Source organism: Nyctibius grandis, chromosome 10 (assembly GCF_013368605.1).
Source record: "Nyctibius grandis isolate bNycGra1 chromosome 10, bNycGra1.pri, whole genome shotgun sequence".
Classification (NCBI taxonomy): domain Eukaryota; kingdom Metazoa; phylum Chordata; class Aves; order Nyctibiiformes; family Nyctibiidae; genus Nyctibius; species Nyctibius grandis.
Genome location: NC_090667.1, coordinates 2083186 through 2109993, shown reverse-complemented (window position 1 = coordinate 2109993; position 26808 = coordinate 2083186). Strand labels below are relative to the sequence as shown.

At 42.6% G+C, this 26808-nt stretch overlaps 1 protein-coding gene across 8 annotated transcripts in view; it reads right to left on the bottom strand.

Annotated features, from left to right (window-relative positions):
* Positions 1-26808, bottom strand: part of RAPGEF6 (Rap guanine nucleotide exchange factor 6) — a 156615-nt gene that overhangs the window by 121040 nt on the left and 8767 nt on the right. For all 8 annotated transcript variants that reach the window (XM_068408499.1, XM_068408500.1, XM_068408506.1 and 5 more), the window contains exons 3-5: positions 9177-9247; positions 8510-8566; positions 7387-7470 (exon numbers count right to left, since the gene is read on the bottom strand). In XM_068408499.1, the coding sequence (XP_068264600.1) occupies positions 7387-7470; positions 8510-8566; positions 9177-9247 (212 nt within the window). The remainder of the gene's footprint in view (positions 1-7386; positions 7471-8509; positions 8567-9176; positions 9248-26808) is intronic.

The following is a 26808-nucleotide window of genomic DNA, read 5'->3' as shown; positions in this document are numbered from 1 at the left end:
TGTGTGTATCCAAAGGAAAGAGAGAGAGGGGAGGCACGGGGAGGAGCAACCAGCAGAACAGTCCCAGAGTCATCTAAAGCTGCTTTGAAGTGATGGTTAAAGCCTTTCTGGGAATTTTTGATAATCAGCAGTTACTTTTTTTTTTTTTAAGAAATAATTTCAAGCATTAAATTAATTAATAATGAGCATTGTGACAATAAAAGAACAGCATAATTAGGTTTTGGGGTCACCTAGGCATGTCTAGTATTAAACCTGCCATCTTCTAGTTAATAAAGACTTACATTAGAAAAATTAAACAGTACAGTACCTACAAAGGTATGAAAACGCTTAAGAGATTCATTGATTTCAATATCAAAACATACGAGGACACTTGGAAAAGGTTAAGTTGAACAAAGCTTTGGAAATGGAGGAGACAAAATCCTGTTCAGAAAGACAAGAGCAAGCTTTTGCGCAGACCAGCCTGCCAAAGGAGAAGGAACATTTCTGTGACAACAAATGATTCAGGTCAGTCTTTACAGTAAGCCACTAAATACCCACCCAAACCCAAACCATGCTCCTTCTCACAGAAGAGAGCTCAGAAAAGTTGTACACCTAATTCTGGAAGAGACAGAGCTACCTCTTCTTTTGGGACTAACCCACCCTCTGCTGTGGTGCTGCTCGCAGGAGCTGTCATTCCTTACTCTTACCGGTGACCCACCTCAGCCCCCCAGACCACCACATTCCCACGAGACCATGGCCATGGAAGTCACTTCATGGGGCCGGGTTTGCTCCCTGGGGAGGTCTGATCCCACCAGCCCATTTCAGCTGGCCATCAGCACCTCTGCTTACAAACCATCGCAGCGGCTTCTCCAACTGTGACACAGCCCTAAACGTGAAGTCCCCTTGATCTCGAGTGTGGCAAGATACAGAAGAAAAGCAGGAAAGCCTCATTAAGGTAGAGTTTGTTACGTGTGCCTTAGTGCTTTCAAGCGTAGAGTAGAAAAAATAATCCAATTAAGGATTTAAACTAATACAAATACTGAAAGTGTGAAAAACCATGAAATTAATGTAAACTAAGCTCTACTTACAATACAGTCAAAACTATGTCAAAGGACGTGCTACCAAAGGTATAACCACTAAAGTTTTACATGATCCAACAATTACAATTTTGCTTGATCTGCGTCTTTAATCGCACATATTTTAACAGGGTCTTAAATTTAACATCATTATTCTGTGGCTTCCTACTGTTGGAAGCCCAGAGAAGTCAGTACTATCAACTACATTAAGCTTTTTTTATTTATTTTATTGTATGCTCCTGCCAATATTCATCTATAACCTCTGCATCATTAATTTTCAGACACTCACTCACTGCCTTGCAACACTGTCACAGGAAAAAAAAAGTCTTCCACATACCACAGGCAGCTTGTTTATCCTTAATTTATGGATGCCTCATTTGCAAGAAACCTCGTTTTCCTCCTGATTCGCTGCTATTCATAATTAAAAATGCTTAAGCAATTGCATCATGTGAGAAAGGAATGTAAGTTAAACTGGTACGGGATCATATACCAACCACTAATGGGCGTTCAGGCCACGGGATCAGACTAGAGCTACTGAAACGTAAAAGCCCAGAACTGCAAACACCACGGTTCTCATATCCGCTGTTTCACACGGTTCATCTGTCCCTTCTCCACGGCGTGAGCTGCTAATAGAGAGAAAACCCTCCATGACCGCAGAGCTGAACTCCAAAAGCTCAAACGTGCAAGCACCCGAGTATGCACTTGACTTTACGGACACAGGGGATGGACCAAAATTGTTCACTGGAGAGAATCACAGAATCAATGAGGTTGGCAGAGCCCTCTGGGATCATCGAGTCCAACCATTGCCCTGACACCACCATGGCAACTAGACCAGGGCACTAAGTGCCATGGCCAGGCTTTTCTTAAACCCCTCCAGAGATGGTGACTCCACCACCTCCCTGGGCAGCTCCTTCCAGCGGCTAATGACCCTTGCTGAGAAGAAATGCTTCCTCATGTCCAACCTGAACCTCCCCTGGCGAAGCTTGAGGCTGTGTCCTCTTGTCCTATCACTAGTTGCCTGCGAGAAGAGGCCGACTCCCACTGCGCTACAACCTCCCTTCAGGTAGTTGTAGACTGCACTAAGGTCACCTCAATAAGGTAAGCCTCTTCTCCAGGCTAAACAACCCCAGCTCTGGAATTTCAAGACTGACAAATATATCTGGAATTTCAAGACTGACAAATTTAAGGAATAGCAATCACTTTCAGCTGGAGAATTTCTTGGTATCAATATGCTGAAGTTATTCATTACTGATGGTTTCTCATTATGCAATACTCAAAATACAGTACACACTTTAAAGGTAAAAACACAGTCTGTCCCGAAGAGCTTTCAGCCTACAAACAGATGGAGACTGAGACTGAAAGCCTTGTTATTTGTTTGAACACTAATTAGCAGGCATCGTCAAATTTAGAATATCCTACTACATCCTGAAACAATATTTTCAGCTACTTCACGCAACAAAGTCTTCAATGACGAGATGTCAGGAACATTTATGATTTTGTAGTTCCTGGAAATTACAAAACAAATTTTAAATTATCCTGGCTGTAGATGTTGGTATCAATAATGCACACAGTTATCTGTGATTGTCGATAAAGCTGCAGCAACACTCAGTACTACTGGTAGTAATGGGCTTGGACACTGATATACCAGTTTATCACTATGACAAACAAAGGGGTTGTAATTTTTTTGCAGATATTTTGTTCTTCTGAATATACTTGTCTCTCCAACTGCCTGTCTGCCTGTCAGGCTGCTTTCAGGAACATAAAGATGAAGACAAATTGTACTTTTTGCCACTGCAAAGAGAACCCCGCGACCCCACGCATCCAAAAACCTGGCTGGATTTCTCCAATGCATCAACATTTCGCATGCAAGGGCACAGCTTGGCCTGGAAGAGACAAGTTGCATAAGAAATGGACATGTTGTTTGGGTTTTTAACAGATAAAAATGGGGTTTTTTTCCGCAAGTCAGGGCTTACTCTTCCATCACTTGAAAAGCTTTTGACTTTTCCTCTCCTCAGCGAGTGCTTCTTGTGCAAAACAGCTGCTCCAGCAAACACCCGCGACACCTACTGCAACGGAGCTGCTGCTCAGACCCAAGATACTGTACGAGCATATTATGAAGGGCTTAGAACAGCCATTAGTATTATTAAACCCCAAACCAAATACTCTAAAAATGTAATTTTCCTTTACCCCAAATGCACTCTATTTGCAAAACAGAGTGAGGAGATGGGGAAAAAACTTACATGAGCACAGGTCTAAAGTTTCAGCCAAGGCAGGTGGCAGGGTTTTCATGACACCGTATACTGTGCAAGTCCTGAGCATGTCAAAGTAACTTAGCTATAAAAACGTTAGAACATCTAACTCCATCACAAAATGGTTTAAAGGAAACCTGAAACCACAGCCGAATGCAAAATACCGATTTCAATTAATGCTCAGTCATCAAAACCCATTTTCGCATTAGCTCTCCATAACAACATTGAGCAGGTTTATCTCTTAAGCTTGCTGAAAGTTTTAATTGGGAATGATTTTGGAGGCTGCATAACGTGCTACTCGATTTGCAGGCTGCAAGCTCAAGATGTCTATACTAATTACTTTATACTCTGAACACGATGCTGCTTTGAGACAGCCTGTACCTTACCCACCACTTTCTGTGAAGCTGTGCAGCTATTCCAGGCCATGCGAGTAGATAGTCTTAATAAAATTATACTTTAGATATAAACAAACCACACATTACCCTTTGCTTCCAATTTCACATCTCTCGGACTTTTTTAGCCAATAAAAATCTATTTCTGTGGTGCGATCAGCATCCCTTGCACTCTCTAAAGCCTCGACAGGGCAGCTCTTGTAAGAAACTACAAGCAGAACAAAAGGAAATTACTGGGGGGCAGGGAACTGTGGACAAGATTATTTGGTCATTTAGTTGTGACAGATTTGAACACAGTTTGTCTTCATTAGGTACTCCTGGCTTGCTTAGAAGATCGTTCCATGTCAAAAAAGATGCACTATGTGCAATTAGTTTGCACAAGCTTCCCAGCCCTTACTCAACGCAGCACCTCCAGTACGAGGAACTGCACCTCGGCACACCAGGACACGTTGCCTCTTCTCATCCATGTTCCCTTTTCCCTCGGAGGATTTTCATCACAGCACTAGCACTGCCAGAAGAATTTCAATATGAACAACCATATCTGAATTAATTAGTTTTACAACATACATTTATTGGTCCCAAGTTGTATTACAGTGTCAGTTTACTCACTGGCTGTCAGGCAATGCTACAAGTTCCAGCCACCACTTACACAAACACCCAGGGGAAACAGCACCTCAGGGAGAGCCATGATGCACTGAACAACCACTGCTTCTTATCCAGCAGGGAGTATAAAATCTACCTGCTCTTGATAAGCACAGGGATGTAAGCCTAAAGCTGTCTTCTTGAAAGCAGAACGACAGTCTACAACAGTTGTAAAGAGCTTTCCAGTCTGCAGCAAACACACATTGACAGAGTATCATCCTAAGACCTCTGCAATTTTTACAGTTACACAAACAGTAAGAGATTTAAATTACAATTGTTTCATCAGCATCACCACTCAGAACCTTACTGGCAAGTGCAAGTTGGTCAAAAATTATCTTTACTCTACACCAGCAGCAGACTGGCACACATCTGTATCTACACCTTGGCAGCTGATGGAGGAAAAGCAATATTCCCCACTACAGCCATCGGGACCCAAATGGCAGAGACTGGGATGGAGAGGAGCAAGAGGAACAGAGGTTAAGGAGCACTGGGATAGAGCTTGAATAAAGCAGGTACGCTCTAAGCAGAAAGTATTTAAGAAAGTTAAATCAGGATCAGTGGGAGAAGAACACCAGAATACCTTTTACTGGTGGAAGCTGGGAACGCAGGAGCTCTGAGCCGTGCATTTACTTTTTCAGTGAATGCCACAAATTCACAAGAGTTTGCAGAAAACAGCACTACAGGTTTTAGAAGTAAAACTGATCCGGTTTTAGATGATACATTCAAGATATAAATATATTTGAAAAGAAAGGTACACACATGAAAATTTAAAGATTCCTAAAATACAAGAAGTTTAAGTTGTGCAAATTGCAAGTCTTTAATCCTGCATTCTTATTTACCATCCTGTAAGAGTACAGAATTTTCTGTGCTTCTGGTACTTCACAGAGAATACACTGAAACACTACTAACAGCCACAGTACGTTTCAAAATATATTAAAATATTGTTAGTCACAACTATTAATTCAATACAAAAGAAGCTAAAATAATTTCAATCCAAGCCGCTGTTCATAATGCAAAACTGGAGTTCCTCTTTCATTATGACAATTTTCTTGATCCAAGCATTTGTGTCTTCTCCTTTTATCCGAGAAGAGAGAGATAAATGGCTTTTTGAGTCATTGATGCATCTACAACTCTTGTGAAAAGACACCACAATACAACCACGAGCCCATTTTGGATTAAGTAAGTGTTTTTAGGCAAGAAATGCACGACCTGAATAGGACAGCAATACCAATTTTCTCCACTTGTGAGATTTTGGAAGGGCTGTTCCTGAATTTCTTGCAAGGGCTCGGAAGAGAGAAGTGTTTGTTTTCAATAAGACTGCATCTTAAATGTTTCAGACTTCATATTTTTCCCTTTGAGGTTCAATTCTCACCACTGTAGGAGGCTGTCATCCACATAATTGGCTTCAAAAGTTCCTCCAGACCCTTGATATATTTCCTATGGCTAATCTTGCTGTGAGTAATCGCCTTCAAATATCCTGTTCACATGAATTATCTTGATTAACCAGCAAGGTTAACACAGAAACTCTTTAACTTGCTGACGTGATTTTCCTTCCACAAAATCTGTCAATCCTGTGCTTTTGTTCCAGCCATCGCTTTCATGTTAGACGAGATCCTTTTCCTGCTATGCCAAATCTATTGACAAATCCATTCTCCAGGCAATAGGGTAATCAAGGTTATGTCATCTCTGTACCTGATATTGCTGATTGATCTGCTTCTTCCCTTCAAAATCTTACAGGGCTTTTCTCATCATGATCACCAGTGTCAGAATATTGAATAGATTTATCGTACCTGGATGCAAGTTTTACTCCTCCAATTTTTAAGCCAATTTCTGAATTACAGCCTGCACACAAATTCATCCAAGTCGAACACAAAGCCCTTCTCAAGCACAGTGAGCCACACCTCACACCATTACTCATTTGAATATTTTAGAATGTCAATAAAGCAGTGACTGCCCACCTTCTTATGCTCCTACAGGGCTACGCCTCTTTCGGGTTTGAATCTATAAATATTTTATTTCAAAAAAGATCTGCAAAATAAAATTAAGGTTTCCCTGAAGCTCTAGTGACTCTGAAACTACCAAATGGTAGATCATGGGCAGATGACAGAAAAAGGACAAGTAGTGTGAGGAGGCACCAGGAAACAGCCAGTAAATCATCATTACCGTCCAGTCTAATTTATGCAGACTGAAAGTATCTCACTAATAATCAAGTAACAGCAGTTTCTCATACAATTATTAAACAAGAGTTGCTAGTTTATAATACAACCCTGAATTTTGAAGAATGACTGCCAAACAAAACAGATTAAAATCCAACAACTTTAGAAGAAAAGGGAGCCTTAAAAATCCCTATTGCCCAGGAAACCAACTCCCTCAGCCGTTCCTCGTAGGTCAGACCCTCCAGACCCTTCACCAGCTTGCTCGCCCTCCTCTGGACTCGCTCCAACAGTCTCACTGCGCGGTGTTATGGCGAGAAGGGAAGCAGTCCTACGGCAGCCCAGCAGCAAGAACACACCACGGGAGAGGAGACCACGCTGGCGGGCACAAAGGCAGCGGTCGCTGCGGGAGTGAGCCAGTGCCCCACTGCTCCGGGGTGATGGAGACCATCGCAAAGCCACCACGCAGGGGGAAAGCCTTTTTTCATTTCATAAGAGGTAGCAGCACTTCTGATAACCTCATCAAAAACTATCCAAACAGGGTACCGAGGCAAGCCTAAGTTGTTTTTTTTTTTTTAAAATAACTCCCGCCTCACCTGGAAGTGCAGCTTAAATACAAATAATCAACACGCAGCTTCAAGATATAGTGAAGTACCATTTCTGACCACGAAGCACAGTATTTCACACAGAAATTTCAACATGCAGGAAAAGTGAAAGGGAATTTAAATGAAATTAGCAGAACGCTTCTTCCACTATCAAACTTCAGAAAAACAAAATAATGAAAACATTAATTTAAAATTGTGACAAATTTACAGTAACATCAACACATAAGAAAGCATTTATATTAAAAAAAATATCTTGCCTTACCTTAAATAATAACAAAAACTTTACGTACCTGCAAGGTGGTAAAAACATGGAATCCTTCATGAGCACAGATCCAGAAAGCAGTATATACCAGCATCTTGCAATAGTTTCTGAGCTGTAAGAAAAGAAAACCATGATATCTGCTTTCTTCTTCCAGCAACTCAAAAATATAATTTCCAAAATGTTACTGCAGTAAAATAATGATGTACCACCCTACCAATTTGATACGTGGACAGGAAACCTAAAAGAACACTACCAAGAATTAACTGTTTTTGAAATGTCTACATCCAGAATGTTTCTTACACCCTACAATTTGACATTTAAGTCAACTTAAAAATTTACTTTATTAAAATGAAATTATTAGTTTTAATTAAAAAAAAATATATTCCAATGAAAGTATACATAAAGCTACAAATACAGGGATGTTTTTATTTTGTGCTAATTGTGATGCTTCCCAGCTACAGCCTAACATCACCTTCCCCTTGCAGTGTGCAACCCCCACACACACATCGACCTGGCACTGGAAGGGCCGTGGCACACGTACCCACCAAGCAAACGAGCAGGTGGCATCTCGTTTAGACTCAGGTGTACTGGAAGCTGTGCCTTACATAGAAAGCTAGGATTAGCTGTGAGAGGATAAATACACCGCAAGCACTGCTAGAATATGGAAAAAAATATATATATATTTCCCTCCCAGCAGGAACCTGAAAAGAACTCTAAGCTAAAAAACTAGTTCTAGCAATTTAAAAGAAGAGATAGTGTTTGAGCTCCATCACTGCTCCTATACAGGAGCTCCTGACAGCCCAGGCAGTGCCAGCTCCAGGGGAAGAGTGCCACCTACTGAGGCGTCACCACGGCTCCCACGAACCAAAGAGGTGACACCACACGCTCTTTAACTCATCCTGCGAGTGCACAGACACCCCTCTGCTGTCCGTGCGAGCCCTGCTGATAATCCACGGGCACCTCTCAAATGTCAACACCATAGTGCTGTTACAGCCGCCTCCTGCTGAAGCTTTTAACCAGTCTGGCAAGCTTAAACGTTGCAAAGTCTTTATTTACGATTACTGAAAAAGCAAGTGATGTGTTACAGCGTGCAAAACACTGGTTCTGTTTACATTTCTACTGAAGAACTCCAACAAGCGACACGTACTTACCAAAAGAGAACTTGGTTGCCCTTGTACCTCTCATAGCGGGCACTTGATGACATTATTCTGAGGAAGGAGGAGAAGTTTAATTTTAGTTTTCATCCCCAAAGATGATAAACCATTAATCACCACATTTCAGTAGAATCGCTTTAAGGCTCTAAGACCTCAAATTCAACTATTTTTTTGTTCTAAACAAAGGATGCGCTTAACCATAAAATTCAAATTATTACAGTGTTCTTCATTATCCAAATAGATAATACACAGCATGTTCTAAGTGTTTAAAATCACTCCCACACACTGGAATTACCCATAGCAACAGAACTGAAGGAACTAAAATACTTCCAACGCACTCTGTGCTTTGTTGCCCTTCCATTTGATGTATTCTGAGATCATCTGAATGTCTGAAGCATTAAAAAGCTTTTGTAATCTGGAGTTAACACAGGGCACTGTCTACACAGTCCTTGGTACACAAATGGCAGTAAGCCCTGCCTTCGCTCTTAGCAAAGCTAATTAGTTTAGATTCCACGCCACGTTATTGCGATGACTTAGCTCAGCAATGGACTCAGCTAACGCTCTGCCACCTCGAAATGCAGACAAAAGCTTTGCTCATCTCCACAAAAATAGTCATAGATACCAGTTGTGCTATGCAACACTAACCAGCTCCACAGTACTTTACCTTAGCTGATGTTCCCTGAAATGTGAGAGTATGTCCAGTCCATGAAGGAAAGAATAGATAGTATTTAAGTCCTAAAAAGGAGAAAAAAGAAAAAAGACATGAGCAACTTTATTCACAGCATCTAATCACTTCAGCATTACCTTCTCAGATCCTGCAACGTTACACAGACTTACAAGACATAATTCTAGAGACAAAGCCCAAATTATGAGATAGGACAGGACACACGCAGGCTTGAAGAATCCTGTCCACACTTAAGCTGTGGAAGTTAAAAGAATGAAGTCCAACCTATACATAAACACCGAACTGAAAAAGATTTATTAAAAATATCTCTGAAAATATTACTTACATGAATGGATATAGCAGCAAGCAACATGTGGAGTAAGCCAAATAGGACAATCCTGTTCATCCAAGGTCAAAAATTGTGGAAACTTTCTAACACCTCTTTAAAGAGGGAATTTTGCAAATTAGTTCACCAACAGCAAAGAACCCTAGCAAAAACCTAAGCCACGTAGTCTAGCCACTACACATGGTGCAGAGAACCACAGCACCTTGTCACAGTAGAAGTGTTATGTTTAGAGAGAAAAAGCTACTTCATGTCCACCTCAGATCTAGCTGGCAGCCCAACTACAAACTCTACTCCATCCTACTGCCTAACTCAGACCAGTCCTTGACCAGAGGGCAACATCAGAAGTTACTCCAAAATACTCTTTGGCAAAGATGAAGACAATGAAGCTTTAGATTTGTCTCCCACCTCCTGCTACTAAGACTCAGCATCGCATCAGCACCATCCGTTAGCAACCACAGAAGCAAACAACTTTGTTAAAGCAACAATATTAAAACATGCAGGTTATTTCACTTTAAAAATCGGACTTTACATAGAAGCTGTAATTAGGAGGTACAGCTGTTTAAACTTCTCACTACACAGGATCCTCCTCAGTCACAAAAATATCTGTGCTGATGGTGCAGACCACATGCTAGGGAAAAGCTCACTGGGGCTATTCATCATTTAATTTACTGTCCTGAACAGGTGGGCTGTTAGCATTAAATACACGCACAACAAAATCATTATACACCACACAGCAGTCTCTCCAGCTTGGCCTTGGAAAATATGTTCTGAATTTTCAAGTGCTACATTTATACTGTGCTTACAAAAGATAAATCAGTATGAATTCTCGCCTCAGGATTTACAATGGATTTACTTCAGAAAAGTTCTCTGGCCGAACAGTCAATGTTTAGAAATCTAACGGATATAGACTGTTATACCAAGGGAAAGGTCATACGTAATCGCAGGCCATGTAAACCCAATAAAACTCCCATTTTTTTTTAAATGTCATTACCAAAACCCATGAAAATTAAACAGAGGGCCTGAATGCTTAACACATGTATTTATAAAGCACCTATTTCACACAGTCCAATCTCGTTTTAATCCTCCCGCTGTGAATTGTCACAAACTTGCTTTTCTTAGTGCAACACCCAAGAGCAGGAGCTGTGACCCACGCTCCAAACACACCCCATGCCCGTGGTGATCACCGAAGCCTGGAGAAGGCTGCCCGGGAGCCCACAGGCTGCCCGCGGCATCAGCCCCGCTCAGCTACTGAGCCTTCCCCGTTCTGAGCTGGGAACTGCCTTGACTTCTCCACCAGAAGACATGAGGTTAAATGGTTTTAAACTGAAAGAGGGGAGATTGAGATGAGATATTAGGAAGAAATTCTTTGCTGTGAGGGTGGTGAGACCCTGGCCCAGGTTGCCCAGAGAAGCTGTGGCTGCCCCCTCCCTGGCAGTGTTCAAGGCCAGGTTGGATGGGGCTTTGAGCAACCTGGTCTGGTGGAAGGTGTCCCTGCCCGTGGCAGGGGGTTGGAACTGGATGGGCTTTAAGGTCCCTTCCAACCCAAACCATTCTATGATTCTATGAGGCACAGGAATGCAGCAACAACATCCTCCCACTATACAGCGTCTTGGTAGTTAATAGTATGTCGGTAGTTAAAGAATTTATGGAACAACTGCAATAAAACCCCTGTGCTCCACGTTCTTCCTCCTCCACCCGAGGGCCCTCCTCTCCCAGCCCACACGAGCACTCAGAGGGGCAGGTAAAGGACAGATGGATGCTCTCAGCTCCTGCTGAAGCCAGGCTACCAGGCACCTGTGGGGGAGTCAGTATTTGGTGTTACAATTAAAGCTAAATTTTTCATTTAGAGCCTCATTTTACGTTTTTGCAAGCAAGGAACATTATTTTCATCCTGCCGAGGTCAGAGGCAGCGGGCAGCCAACAACGGGGCAGGTGCTGCGCCCACCTCACGGACAGACCCTGCCAGCACCACGCACCCAAAAAATCCCCCATCAGAGATGACACCGTTCATCTCTAATTCAAGCTTTATAAAACCAAAAATAGGATTCAAGCTGTTATTTTTAAAAACAGATTTACGTTGCCACACCAGTCATAAACAGCAGACGAACACGTAACCACAGTACAAAGGGCAGAGATTATTTTCAGGTGCCCACTATGAAAAGAAAGGGCTATAAAAGGGCGATGCCAAAGGGCAACAATCAGCCCTACAGCAGCAGATCGCAAAGTATCTGCTGAAAAGTGACAGACCCTTTCCATACCCTTCCCTGTAATCTCTTTATGTGCTTCTTTCTGCCAAAACCCAGCCAAAACACAATTATTGATGAAAAACAATTTCTCCATGAGCTCTAAACTAGGGACCAAGGTCAAAATTATTTTGTAATCTTTATTTTCAGAGCTTTTCATCCGCTGAAATAATAGCTGAAACTAAAACAAGTATCTTTAAATGGTACGCCCACACGTATTCTTCGATCTTTGACAAAGAACTACCTTGCCTAGGTTATTTAAGGAGAAGTTAACTCCCATTTTCTATCCAACTAGCTAAAACTGCAGCTCTGGTGAGCCAAGGGAAGGAGGAGAACTGGGCAAAGAGCGGAGGGAAGCAGGCAGGAGTTGTCCATCCTGCTAGGAAGGAGGTTTTCTAGACCACAGAGAGACAAAACGTGAACAGTGACCACAGCGATGCTGCACAAAGCTCCCTGCGATGGCTGATTTTCTCTGCCTCCGGTTCTCACAGCACCCAGGTCACGAGTGGAGGTGTTGTCAGCTACCTCTGGTTAAAAAGCAGAGGACATCTGCTTCTTCATGACAGAATACACTGTACAAACCAGCGCGTGTTCAAGCAGAAGGGCAGGAATCAGGATCGCTCTGCGGATGGCACCAGGACCACCAAACCCGGCCAGGGGAAAGCGTGGCCCAGCGCCGATACGCCAGCAGCCCCCAGCTCCATTCAGCAGCGGTTTTTATCATCCCCGCCACACACATCCTGCCGACAAAAACCTTACCCGGCTGCTAAACCAAAGGCGGTGTAAAAACACAGAGATTTTAGTAACAATATAGCGTTAAATGAATCAGCGTTCTTTTATGGTAACATCTTCATCCCAATCTACTACAAAGTGAGCCTCTTGAATAACCAGACCACTTCTCATTTTCTCTGCCAGATGCTAACTCACGTTTCTCCCAGGCAGCTAGTGATACGACAAGAGGACACAGCCTCAAGCTTCACCAGGGGAGGTTCAGGTTGGACATTAGGAAGCATTTCTTCTCAGCAAGGGTCATTAGCCATTGGAAGGGGCTGCCCAGGGAGGTGGTGGAGTCACCATCTCTGGAGGGGTTTAAGAAAAGCCTGGACATGGCACTTAGTGCCCTGGTCTAGTTGACATGGTGGTGTCAGGGCAATGGTTGGACTCGACGAGCCCAGAGGGCTCTTCCAACCTCACTGATTCTGTGATTCTGTGTAATTACCACAAGACACCACAACTGCAGAATAAGGGAAAACAAAAGAAGCACCAGTAGCACCAAGTGAAAACTCATGACATGAAAGCAAACCAGATCACTACCACCATCACCCATTTACCCCAGAACACTTTCATTTGAAAGCAATTTGCTACTTCCAATTTTCACAAGGATAATAAAATATTAATTTGTTAGTTGACATGATGTAACTTCTAAAAATAAAAGAAATAAATAAAAAGCCAGCCAAAAAAGTAATCATGAGAATATAATCAAACCTCAAAACTGGTGGGGAAGTGGGGATCATCCTTAGTTTTGTTATCAGCATCTTTTTTAAAATACAACCAAGATCTGGATGCTTCCGAACAAGCACGACAGCACAGAAGCACCAAGCTTCCCTGGAGTAACCTCTACCGCAGCAGCACGCCAAGCAATACAACGGCCTGTGCACACTTTTATTAATCCAGGAAACTCGTTGAAGCATAGATTACCAGTGTCCTAAGGCTAAAGTGATTTACACAACCGCCTTTTAAGTTTATTTGAGTTAACTTTTAACAATTTAAAGTCCACCCTCAATAAGGAGTTCATCCCTGCCTCTCTGTCACCTGAGCTGATGAGCAAAGTGGGTGAGTTTGTATTGTTTCCTTCTGCTTCACTCTTTTCTCTCCCAATCTTTTGCCTTTAATTCAGGGAACAACTTTGCAACGCTTGGAATTAAGGATCCAATGGAACAACGGCGGTCTCGAGCATGGAGTTCTGAGCACAAAGTTTTCCAAACAACCACCACCCCCAAATCCAGCCAGCACAACTGCAATTCCCACGAACCACAGGCATACGCTCCAAGTCAGCAATAAGGCCCAAGACAAATTCCCCTGCAGTGTTAAACGTGGGCAAAAGCAGAGTGATGCTCTGGAATGAGGATGACATGATTGCATCAATAGCAGCTTTGCTCTTGATAAACATAAAATGAAAACCTAATGTTTTACATTATGTGACCCCAGCCAGGTGCTCCAGTAACACGATTATTTTAAAACACTAAGCAGGAAATCTGTTCTATTTCTAAGGAAAACAGAGTAAATTGTTCTGAAATGACCTCATTGTTGCAAATTGTGATAAATCTCACAAAGAGCCATCCTCAGCGATTGCACCGAGGTACTGGGGAAGCCGAGGAAACCATAAATGCCCTCAGACTCCCTTCAGCACTGCCCCGTATGTGTTTTGTGTCCTATGAAAGGGGAGAGGCAGCACAGTCCCCAAACACCCGCATCCAGCCACGGCCGCACTGCACTGACCATGGGACAGCTGCTCGCTACAACGGGGCCACGACTCCATGATCCAGGAGACTCAGAGAATCAATCAGGTGGGAAGAGACCTCTGGGCTCATCGAGTCCAACCATTGCCCTGACACCACCATGGCAACTAGACCATGGCACTAAGGGCCATGGCCAGGCTTTTCTTAAACCCCTCCAGAGATGGGGACTCCACCACCTCCCTGGGCAGCCCCTTCCAATGCCTAATGACCCTTGCTGAGAAGAAATGCTTCCTGATGTCCAGCCTGAACCTCCCCTGGCCAAGCTTGAGGCTGTGTCCTCTTGTCCTAGCGCTGGTTGCCTGGGAGAAGAGGCCGACTCCCACTGCGCTACAACCTCCCTTCAGGTAGTTGTAGACTGCACTAAGGTCACCTCTGAGCCTCCTCTTCTCCAGGCTAAACACCCCCAGCTCCCTCAGACGTTCCTCATAGGTCAGACCCTCCAGACCCTTCACCAGCTTGGTTGCCCTCCTCTGGACTCTCTCCAACACCTCCTTCCAGCTCCCGCAGCCTGACGAGCTTGGACTTCATAGATACCCTAGATCCACACCAAACCTTAACTGAGGAGTCTCAAAGAATGCAGACTAGCAGGTATTATTCAGTCAGTCCAGAGGTTTGCACCGGGAATGAGAAAAGAGCAGAAACTTGCACAGCAGAACCAGCACTTCAAAGCCGCACGGAAGAAGCGGCTGTGTCAGCAAGTTCCAGCCAGATTGCTCTCACATGCAAACCTGTCCCGAAGAGCTACGCAAAACCTGTCTCTCAATTCCACCCCAAACATTAAATTCCTATTGCAAGAACACATGCTTGGCTCGCTCGAGGCTCCCCACGCCCAGCCCACGCGGGCTGCCAAGCCACCCCGGCTTCCCTGCTTCGCACACCAGAACCTGCTGCTTACGGAAGCCCAAAGGATGGCTGATGGGATGTTGCAGTTGTGCTTTTTCCAAGGTAAGACAAGACAGCTGCCAGGATGTGTATTTTACATGCTTCAGAGCAAAGAAAAATGTCAGTATTTTCTACAGATCTGTTACAGATTCAGCTGTATTACAGATAATATACTTTAAAACAGACAGACACACATTTCTGCCTTTGAAACAACAGTTAAGCCATATGGGAACAGCTTCCCAAATTCCACTGACATTCAAGAAGACCATCAGATACAAAATCTTTCAGGGAAGGAAGCTGCATAGCTGAAAGCTGCCACAACCTGCCTATTTGTCTGCTACAGAGAGCTGCTGCTTTCTCTTCAGTGCTCTGACCAGAAGGCACCAAGCAATAAACAAGGTTGGAAGCAAACTTCAGCAGAATCAAGCACCCACTTGGTATCAGGACAAGGATTTTAACACGCTCTTGGACGGTGGCTGAATTTCTCTGTATTAAATTTGTTATTTAAAGTGTCTAGATTCAGTAAAGCAAACAGAAGTAATTCTTGGAGCACGGAGAGCAGGTTGTGTAAGCTGTAAGTAGGAGGCTTTCCTCCAGCCTGCTGCCATAACTTGCTTCACAGTGATTCAGCAGTCTCCTTATACAGACTGAATGCAGCTTTTATTAGGAATCCTGTCAGGCTCAATAAAGACTTTGTCACCCTTAGGGAGGTGTAGCAGAAGAGAGGAAATGTTACTCAGTACAGTTTATGGCTTTCATTGCTTCCCTTCCTGTTACTTCATCGAAGGCTGGAGCTCGCGCTGTTTCCTTTATTCTCTGTTTAAGGCCAATGGTAAAAATAGTACTCCCAAATTCTTTCCTGATAATGTAACACAAGAAACAAAAATACAGAAACAGGCTGAAGTTCTCTGATCCACGTTTTACGTAGTCATATATCTCTATAGCAAATTCACCAACCTTAGTGACACTGGTTCGAGAGGCCCGACCTACACACCCAAAACCAGAGGACACACAACGTCAGCTGCCCCTGAACTTCGCGGGAGGAGCAGCCAACCACATTTAAAGGTGTGTAGCAGAGGGTCCCTTGACTAAAAGGAAGATGATGAGATGAACTAGGAAGCAACTCCTCCATCCTAATTATTTACTCTCCCTATTCAGTGGCATAAACTTGGAGTAAAAGTGATGTAAAAACATCAGCACATGACTCCTCACTTAGAGCTGGACAGCATACCTAGAGTAACAACTCCCTTTAAAGTAGCCTCCTATTTAGCTGGAGGCCTTTTATAAAAAAACAAGATTTAAATACAAGCATTGAGGCACTATTAGGGAGGAGAATGGATGGATTAGTCAGTCAGGTGAATGAAAATGTTCTCAAAAGACTTCAACAAAGCACCTTGCAGAGAACGACACAGCTTAAGTAGCACTCCTAAGGACTGACATGTCATCGTGCCACGTAAGAAACAGCACCAATGCAAAAAGCCCAGTTATGAAGTACTTCTCATAAAACACACTAGCAAACTCCTGCATGATCTTAAATCCCTGCCTGGGATTGCACCCAATAACATTTGTATAAAATAAACTGGTTCAGCTACTTCAGAGCCATATTCTATTATTCAGAAAAAAACAGCATATATTCCATAAAGAAGTTTCCCGTCTCTGGTAACAGGTGATGGTTTTCGGGCCTCAACTGCCAGTCTACTCACTTTGGGTGTTTTGAGCAACACTGAGTTTTTCTAGGACCTTGCTAAAAATCATAATTCCTTTATTATAATTTTGTAACAGAGGATCACTACACCTGATCCATTCAACAGCTTCAAACGACCAAGAACCTGATTTCTTAGATTTATAGTCCTTCATATGTCCACAACCTCCTGGTGCATATGTCCATCCAACAGCTATGGAGCACATCATGGCCATGACACGGGACTCCTGCCTAAACTCTAAACTTTACATTTACCCATAGAGATGACACACTGTTTTTTCCAAATGAGGAAATGTCTAGTTATTATATTATCTTTACACAGGAGAAAAAGAGATTAAAAGGGACTTCACTTCACTCTTTTGTAAATCCAGGAAGCAATTACAATTGACAGCATCAGTTAATAACAGTATAGCCACAAATAGGAAACTAACATCTGGCTTTTGTTTTTGCAGACTGTCAGAAATAACATTTGCACGCTTGGATTTTTATCTTTCCACCCTCCCCCCCCCAGCAAAAGCAGCAAGTCTCTCAATAAAACTAATACAGTTTCCTTATATATTATTTCCTTATAACACGCACGCAGGGCTATAGGCACAGACTTAAGAATTACATTCTAGGAACAGAAGTATCCCCAATAAAATTTGAAAAAGCCACATCTTGTTTAAGAAAAGAGGCCCTAGAACCACTATTACAGGTTTTTTTATAGACTGAAAGTATCTCCACTCAGCGGAATACTTCTGAAAATTAAAAAAAGCAAAGTATTTCTAAATGAAAATAAAACAAGAAGTTTCTTTACTCACGAGCAGCCCCCCACACCCAATACAGATAAACACCTTCCACCTAAGAACCCTGGACTATGTTGATATAAGACTCTGGTAGAAAGAAAAACATTTAAAGGAATGAGGGAGGGGAAATTTTATATTATTTTTACTGCTGTTTCATCACACCAAGTCAGCATTTCTGGAACCCTGACTTCGCCAGAGAGAAAACTTCCTTTGGAAAAGCTGATTTTGCAGAGTGAAATACCAAGGGCCCTGAACCAGAGAGACGGGAACATCAAATGTCATCGCTTCAAAGCGAGCAGCTTATGGAGTTTGGAACATCTGAAGCACAGTTCAGCCCTTATCACAGTTCAGAACAGAAGCACAGCTACGAAAAAGTATCTTCAAGTGAAACATTACCATAAAGTTCCCAGACACTCATTACTTTTTTAAAATATCTTTCAGACTTACATGCTTATAATAGAAAAGCAAAAGCAAGCTGCCCTGAAAACACTGAGCTCCTGGAGTTCAATCAGATGGGAAGCTCAGAATACCCAAAATTAATCTCAATGCTTACATCTATCAACGAGCAGGATTTCATACCAAACGTTTTTCAGTAAGAGATCAAAGACCATAAACGCAGTCTCCTTACCCGGGCTCTTGAAAAGCCACCCAAAATCAACAAGCAAAATGGGCAATTTCAGGCTTCCAGCTCAATCAATGCTTTGCTAGTCGAGCAGCTGACTACTTGTCAACATTAACAATCTCCCCTCCAGAAGATAAGCATCCATCAAATAGCAATATTTGTTAAACCTTTTTTGTCATAACTCCATAAATATCAGCTTGCCTGATTCACAATGAAACTCCCTGTTCTTTTAAGAGGAGAAGGCAAGAAAGCACCAACATCTGAAATTTCCTTTTATGAAAAAAAAGGAATCGTGGTAGGAAAGGTCAGAACACTGAAATGCTAAGGAAAAAGGTAGATCCTTATTAAATAAGAAATTTGGTACAGAAACCTGGGGATGAGGAGAGAGGAGGTGGAGGATGAAATCCAAAGGTCAATTTTATGCTTATCAGTAACGACAACTTGGGAGTACGACCGTACGCAACTTACAGAATCCCAGAATCAATCAGGTTGGAAGAGCCCTCTGGGATCATCGAGTCCAACCATTGCCCTGACACCACCATGGCAACTAGACCAGGGCACTAAGTGCCATGTCCAGGCTTTTCTTAAACCCCTCCAGAGATGGTGACTCCACCACCTCCCTGGGCAGCCCCTTCCAATGGCTAATAACCCTTGCTGAAAAGAAATTCTTCCTAATGTCCAACCTGAACCTCCCCTGGCGAAGCTTGAACTTAGTCATGTTGAACGTCTGAGTTCGTTACAGGTACATGACTTTCCTCTTATGACAGGGAATGCGCTAGTTTTTGTTCTCTTTCTTCCCTCTTGGACCAGAGCTCCACAGGCTACGGAGATTCAACATACTTTTTTCACTGAAATGTAATCCTGTTAGCTCTAAACGAGCTCCTACTCTAAACGATCAGCCCCAGGATCATGCTGCGGGAAGGCCCACGGGCAGAGGTCATGCTGCCCACCCAAACACAACCTGGTCCCTCGGACATGGCAAGGAAGAAGGAGCTACAGAGGACAACAAGATAGGTAGACAGATAAACAGGCAGACAGAGAGCTAATAATAACAACACATACAAAGGCAGGAAGATGTGCTAATCTGAAATCATCACTGCCTGCTTCCCCTCCCCATACGAAGCACTACACAACGCTTAACATACAAACACGCTCTGTCGTAAGGATTTTCCTCACTCATTTTCACCAGGTTTGCCCAACGTACCTTTACAGCCAGCAAACATTAGTACTGAGGTCCCATAACTACAGCTCCTGTTCAACAGGCACCTCAAGCAGAGAAAGACTAACAGACAGGAAAGTAACACTTTACTGCAGTTTCTTTCTACTGTATTAATCATCAGATTTTTATATAATTGGATACGAATATTGTTATTTTTATAACGGCACATTTATGATTTTGCAGTATATCATTTCATATTTCTTGTGAATTCAAGCAGCAAAGATCATGTCTGTCAGGAAATTAAGTTCTGTTTAATAAATAATAGTGAAGACAAAATGAGATCTCTTATCAATATTGTAACTTAAGTCACCCACTCAGTATCTAGGTAATGGAGAGGAAAACAGCTCTACAGACTACCTCAAAACGTTTTGGTCCATCAGTAAGATATTACAGTCACCACTCTGCTTCCGACTAAAACATTCAATGTTTTCATTTAACATTGATGACAACGCACCAGCACATTAGAAAAGAACATTAGAATGAGAAGATTATTATTGGATAATAAAATATCACACAAAAGTAAAGCTCTCCTACAACCTTATTCAATAAAACCACTGGAGGAAAAAAGAAAAATCAAGCTCCAGCTATTTTATTCCCATAATAATGTCATTATGACCTATGAAGGAATTCCTGCAGAGGACAGCTGTAACATGTTTACCGGTATTTCCTCCTGCATTCTGGTATTAGGGTACCCACGCACCACCAAACAGAGCAATCCAGGAGAGTTACTGTAATTTACAGTAAACTACAACCCTTAGAGAAGTTGTAAGTTATCTCAATGCAGATTCCCACAATTAAATTCTACTACTGCCACAACTACTACAACATCCTCTCACATGCAAGGAAATGCTAACCCGTTTGTGTACGTGTGTATCCATATATTGGCACACATACGTATGCCCCTCACCAAACAGAAACGTGTCATCAGTCTTACCCTACTGCTACATTTGAGTGCAAACCACCAAGGAAAACACTAAAAACTGACACTCTGCCACTGCTTTAAGATCTCCTTTTGTATTTCTCAATAACACCTGTGCCATAAACCACAAAGCAGCTTATGGATCCAAACTGAGGAGTTATATTCTCTGTATACATATTCATATACCTAAGTTAACAGGTTCCAAGTTTGAAATCAAATCAACATAAATATCAGAGGTACACATACCTGTGCACTTCCCTAGTAATTACAATTGATCGTTGGTGCATAATGTTACAAAGGCAATAATTCTAATTAAGAACACTAACAGCTTCAACATTAGGAGAAACAACAAAGAAGTGTACTGTCAGGGACTGAATCAACCGGGAGATAATATTGTCAGTCAGGAATTTCTAGCTCCAGATCCTGCAGCCTTCCCACCAGGCACCCAGCTTCCCAAAGTGCAACATCCACAGAATTACAGACAAGATACAGAGCAACTGCCTTCACCTCTGGATTAAATCAAACAGGTACTAATCGATTACACGTGAGACATGGGCTGCTTCCGTTGGGTTGCAGTATATGACATGATATGGAAACCTCTTCTACTCCAACCAGCCATTCCATCCTTAGAGAGACCAAAAATTTTAGAGGCTGTAATTACCTTTGAATACAAACCCAAAACAAGCCAATCTCAACTTTCTCATTCCTATGAAACCATGATCAACACTAATTTGTAATGCAACACACCAGAGATGCCTCCAACACCTCACTCTTCCAGTGTTATTCAACCACAGCCTCTATGGAGGTACAATAAACTCGCTTTTAAACAAATAAATGATTCATCTAAAAGGAAGACTTCTGCTTTCAGAGAGCTAGACTACCATTATTCACCGAGGATGAAAAAAAAAAAAACAAACTAATACTAAACTTAATCAGAGTATCAAAGTTAGGTCTACAAGCAGCAATAAAATGCATTAATTTAAGACTCAGACTTTTGACTCATCAGCTCACATGAAAGGAGAGCGTTTGTACAGGGTGACGAAAGGCAAAGTCTGGACCCAGCAGCAGAATGCTGCAATCGAAGATGACACCACCACGATCTCTGGGCGGTCATGCTTGTGACCAGAGACAGAACATACAGTCTAGATCCCAGCCCACCCCCTCAGAAGAAACAGAAGGATCCGGTATTGCGGCGCAGACATTTTACAGAAGAGATGTCTCAATTTTCTGTGTTATTGTGTGTGTTTTCTTGCAAAGCAGTGCATTTAGAGTGTATTAGTCTCACATTCAAGCAGCTAGTCCACTGCAGTACAGACCAGGCGCACTCTGTACAAGCGTCAGAAGCAGTGGAAGACCTGCTATCTGAAGCTTCTCACTTTATTACACACGCATTCACAACTGCAAGAGCTATAGAATTCTTTCAGATAAAAATACATTGGAAAAAAAAAAGTTTGACTAGAGCTTGGGAAAAAAATCAAAGCAACATTACTGTTCACAATACTAAACACCGAACTCCATGACCTCCGAATTCTACATAGCCAGATTTGGTGGATTTGAGACCCCCTAAACGAAGTGCAAGGGAAATTCTCAGCTTTTCTTAAAAACACGGTTGTGATCAACTCCGACTGGTTATGCAGCATCTGCCAGCTATAGGTCTGCTATACTCCATAATCCCCTTCTCTTAGCTAAAGTGTACAGGAGGGAAAACAAAACAACACAAAGTTCCTCTCTTGAGCCGTGAACTCCACCCAAAAGCGCAACCCAATGGCGCAGGAGTCAGGCTGACACGATAGGCTAGCACAGACACGCAGGCTAAGAGATCTTCCCTAATGATCACACCAGCTGGATTACGCCCCTTAATTTCTGTACTAAGACTGCCCATCAGGTAGGAAGAAGCAGAACATTTTGAAGACCCCACCAAGCATCTTGTAAGTCACATATAATGGCATCTATGGAAGAGTTTGCTGAAGGAAGCCTTGCCATCCCACACAAATGGAAGCAACAAATGTATTTGCAGGATGTCAGCAGTCTAACATAGGACTGTCAGTCTCCTTCCTACTTCAAATGGGAAACAGGAACAGAAACTCCTTCTGCAACAGTTGGAAAGACCACTTCTACTTAGCCAAACCAACACAGCCTTCTGCAGGCTGGACAGTGTAACACAGAACCCTGAGAACGTAGGGTAAAGTAAATCAGATTTCAGTAGAATATCCTCCCTAGACAACCCACAATATCTAGTGGCCACCGACAAGCACAATCCTTTGTGCCAAGAGCATAAAAAAAATCTCCCAGAAATAACACTCAAGAGCAGAAGTGATCCCATCACCGCATAAGGCTAAATACACAATACAGTTTACAAAGGCAGACCTCACTCTCCAGGCTCTTTCAAATGCAAATTGTCAAGGTGAAAAACATTACAACAGCTCTGGAATGATCTCTTTGTAGGAATTCGTATTTGGCCAAAAGGCCGAAGAGCATGTGCCTGCAACACAACACCACACCACAAGAATTCTTTCCCTCCAGACCAGAAGGACCAACATTTGAGGCTCATTACTAATCAGTCTTTGGAGGACAGACTGCTTAAATGTCAGTGCTTTAATCGGGCACAAAAAGATTACAAAGAGAGAATCCCTTAAGGCAGTTATTTTTGTTCTATTCAGGCAAGAATCTGCTAGACTCTCAACATGCTAAAAGATAACCAATAATTAGCAGAGCTAAGGAACCCAGAGAAACCAGATGCAGAATGCTAACTAATTTGTGCGTGCTTCCCTGAACTAAGGGTATTTCCAAAATACTGTATTGAAATCATCAAAAGAGGAAGAAGGGTGTATTACAGTTTCATCAAACAAAGGAAAACCCTCTACATTTTAAGCCTGAGGTCATTGGAACAAGAAGACCTCCTAGTTTTAGAAATAACTTGTCAGACAATACTAGCACGAGTAAAGCTATTTGATGGCAATGGCAGGCCTCTCACAAGAAAGGACATCAGAGCTCCAGACACCCTTTATAGATCTGTTCTCCAATACACTCCACAATGCAAACTCATTTTTGCGTGTGAAACCCCACAAACTAGATGTTCATCTAGAAAGCATGGTCCTCGGAAGGGTGCAGCTTCTTTGCCATTGACAAGACCACTACAAGGCACCTTTTAATGCCAAGAGACTCATCTCCACCTGACTGCCAGCCCTTTACACTCCTGTGATGTGAGTATAAGCACAGTGACGTGGCAAACATCACGTCACTGATGCTTCAAACAGCAGTACCTCAGGGATGCTTAGACAACTGCTTAAAGATGCTTGGCTTCCTTCCTTCCCCTCCTCAGAAGCAGTGCCTGGGCACAGCTGAGCAATATCTGGGCACTTTCAACTCAATTTCTCCTCCAACAGCACACATGCAAGTTTGTTAAGACTGAGTATTATTTTCTTATTCTTATTTGCACTATAAACTGATACCCAGTTCTCCTTACACGAAGTGATGAAAGAATTAGTTTTGTCAAAATAAACATTACAGGAAAACTCCTCTGTAAAGCTTACACCAAGTAAGTTTTGGTATGCTACTTGAACATATTTTCTTTTAAAAAATAAATTTTTTATGATTACTTCTATTCAGTGCAGTATTTTAGGGCTTTAACAGTGGTACTGTAAGGAATTTAACACCTACACGTCTTGACTGCTTGCCCTCCACCCTTTGCAGTTTTGGAGAACAAAAGCAGAAGAGAAATGTATTTTTTCTTCCATTTGGCAACATTTCTGAATGCCAAGTGTACTTGCAGTTCTCTCCCACCTCCTTCCACACCCTTTTCTCGCCCTTCTTCACTATTCTAGTATCTCCAAGGAGTTCCTATTGCAAGGTCAGTAACAAGGCACTGGGCTTGCCTTTTAACTCAGGTTAACAGTTGTGTAAAACACACCCTTACTATGTAAGAAGTCCCTGAAATTCATTATTTAAATTCAGATAGTAAAATAGAAAATAGTTTTTTAGGAAAATGTTACACTATGTATTTAAATTTTAATTCATTGGTGAAAACTTTTAGTTTAATTATTACTCCACGGATGAAACAACGCGCATGACCCCACCACACAGGGAAAGGTAAATACTAAAGGAAATAAATTCCAATAAAGAATTCCAGGACTCCATCATAATTCCTGGTTTCACTCTCAGAGCTGTCACAGCTGCCATTAAAATGAAAAACCAGTTTTTCAGGAACAGTAATTGGAAGCAAGGAAAAGCAATCTTAGAGCAACAACACTTCACACGCTGCCTGGAAGATCACCAGGAAACAGCCACCCTGATTCACCCTAACTTCATTCGCTCCTTTAACAAGGCTCATGTGAAGCTGAAGTCTTATTTCCTTCTGAAAAGAGCCAACCAGAACTCGATACTGGGAAGTGACAGGTACTGCACTGCCTGGTCACCAGCTGGACCTTCGAAGGCTGGAGCACAACCAAGGAGATGCTGCAGCCACTCGCCGGCATGCAGGATCCCCACAGCTGTCCCGGAGCGTTAAGAACCTTCCGTGACAGCAACGTTCAGAAAATGGGATTCATTTTTCAGCCTCCTATAAGCTAAATTTACCGCCACCCTATCATCACTGCTTACAGAACTAGGCCTCAAAATATTTGATCAATAATAACATGACTTAGTCCGCAAATCACATCTGTTGAGCCACATTTACTGTGAAGATTACCACGAAGCAAGCTGCTGTGATCTCTGTTCTTTAGTTACAGTTACTTTGGCCAACAGCTTGAAAAAGATATGTAAATACTCTCTGTGGAAGCTTCTAGCATGCACTGACAACCACACAGTGAAAACAGAGCGTTTCTGTTTCACAATAACCTCCCAGATACAAAAGCCTTGTTGACAGCTATATCGCCAGGCCAGAAAACCCTAGAACCACTGAGTGCATCTTCCAAAGCCAGCTTCTTGGAATAAAAAATAAATAAAAAGAACAGGAAGGATGTGCATCCCCTTCAGGACATCCTGAGAGCCCCCTGAAGGTTTGCTGCTACAGAGCAAGGGGCTGCACACCAAGGCATCCGAAGGTAGATGACAGCATTGCCACAAGCCAAGTCAAAGCAGAGGCCACCAAAAAGAGCAGCCCAAGGGAGCAAGTCTCTCTTACAATGGTAATGAAATCAGAGCTAGAGTATCTCTCTGTATTGGGTATGTAACAGAATGAGAAGCTTAAAACAACAACAAAAAGAGATCAAACCACACATGGTAACTGGGGTTTCAGACAAAGCTGTTCCTACACATACTCTGGACACACAAAATACTCCAGAGCATTTCTGTTAGGCCGAGGACAGCTCTTCTAGAAGCAGGGCAAGCAAAGCCATCGCTGCCTGCCGTTACTAACCAGGGGAGGTTCCTCCCCAGGCCTGGGAGCAGAGGTCCTGCGAACACCCACTAATCTAGTGAGCTCTGCAGCAGAACTAGCAACACAGGAAGACCACATTCATCTTTTTTTCCTCCCATACAAGATTCACACATACAAGAGTGTCTTAGAATATAATTTCCTTCAAAATCCTTATTTTGTATCTTCCAGGAAAGATACCTAGAAATCACACACATAAGGTGTGCAGTTTACACCCATGCATAGCACAGGCAGACACAGAACAGCCATAGAAAGTAAGCGACACTGACACACAAATTACAAAGCCAAAATGTTTCGTTACCGCTTTTGTTGTGGTCCTACTTCCTTCAAATGAATCCCAACAAGCAGGAGCAAGTAAGACTATGCAATAGCCTCCAACTCTTTTGTGTAACTCCACACAAAAGACACACCGTGTGTTCATTGCACTTGATTAGGATATTCAGATTCAACAATTCCACCAAGTTTTAGACAGACGACATGCTCAAAGCCAGAAGACCAGGCAGCACACAACTGCGCTCATCACTTTCATCAATATCATTCCTCAAGCTCGACGAGGTTCAGGCTTGTAGCTCCGTCTCAGCTAGACCTAACCACACTCTTTTCTTCGGGTAAGCTGGACTGGCACCTTGAGACCGGAGCACTACACGCTTCAAAAGGCCAAGACAATGCTTGAAGATACCCATTCACTAGTATCCCGTAACAGAACCACACTCCCACTCACCGCTTCATTTTAATGAATCAGAATTGGAAATTCCATCCAGCAGACAAACAAGGTGGAACAGCTTTTCACTTTGTCATGTGTAACTTAGTGACTCACTAAGCGTAAGCCCTGAACTTTCTGCAAACAATGCCAGTACACACGAGCCGTTGTCCACAGAGTTAGCAGAGCACTGTAATTTGAACTCCTCTTTAATATATCCACGTTCTGTATAGCAGACTTTACACTACATGAAGGAATTTGCATTAGTCATGACCCAAGAGCAGCAGTTGGGAATCTAAATCGAAGCATCAAAACTCAGTT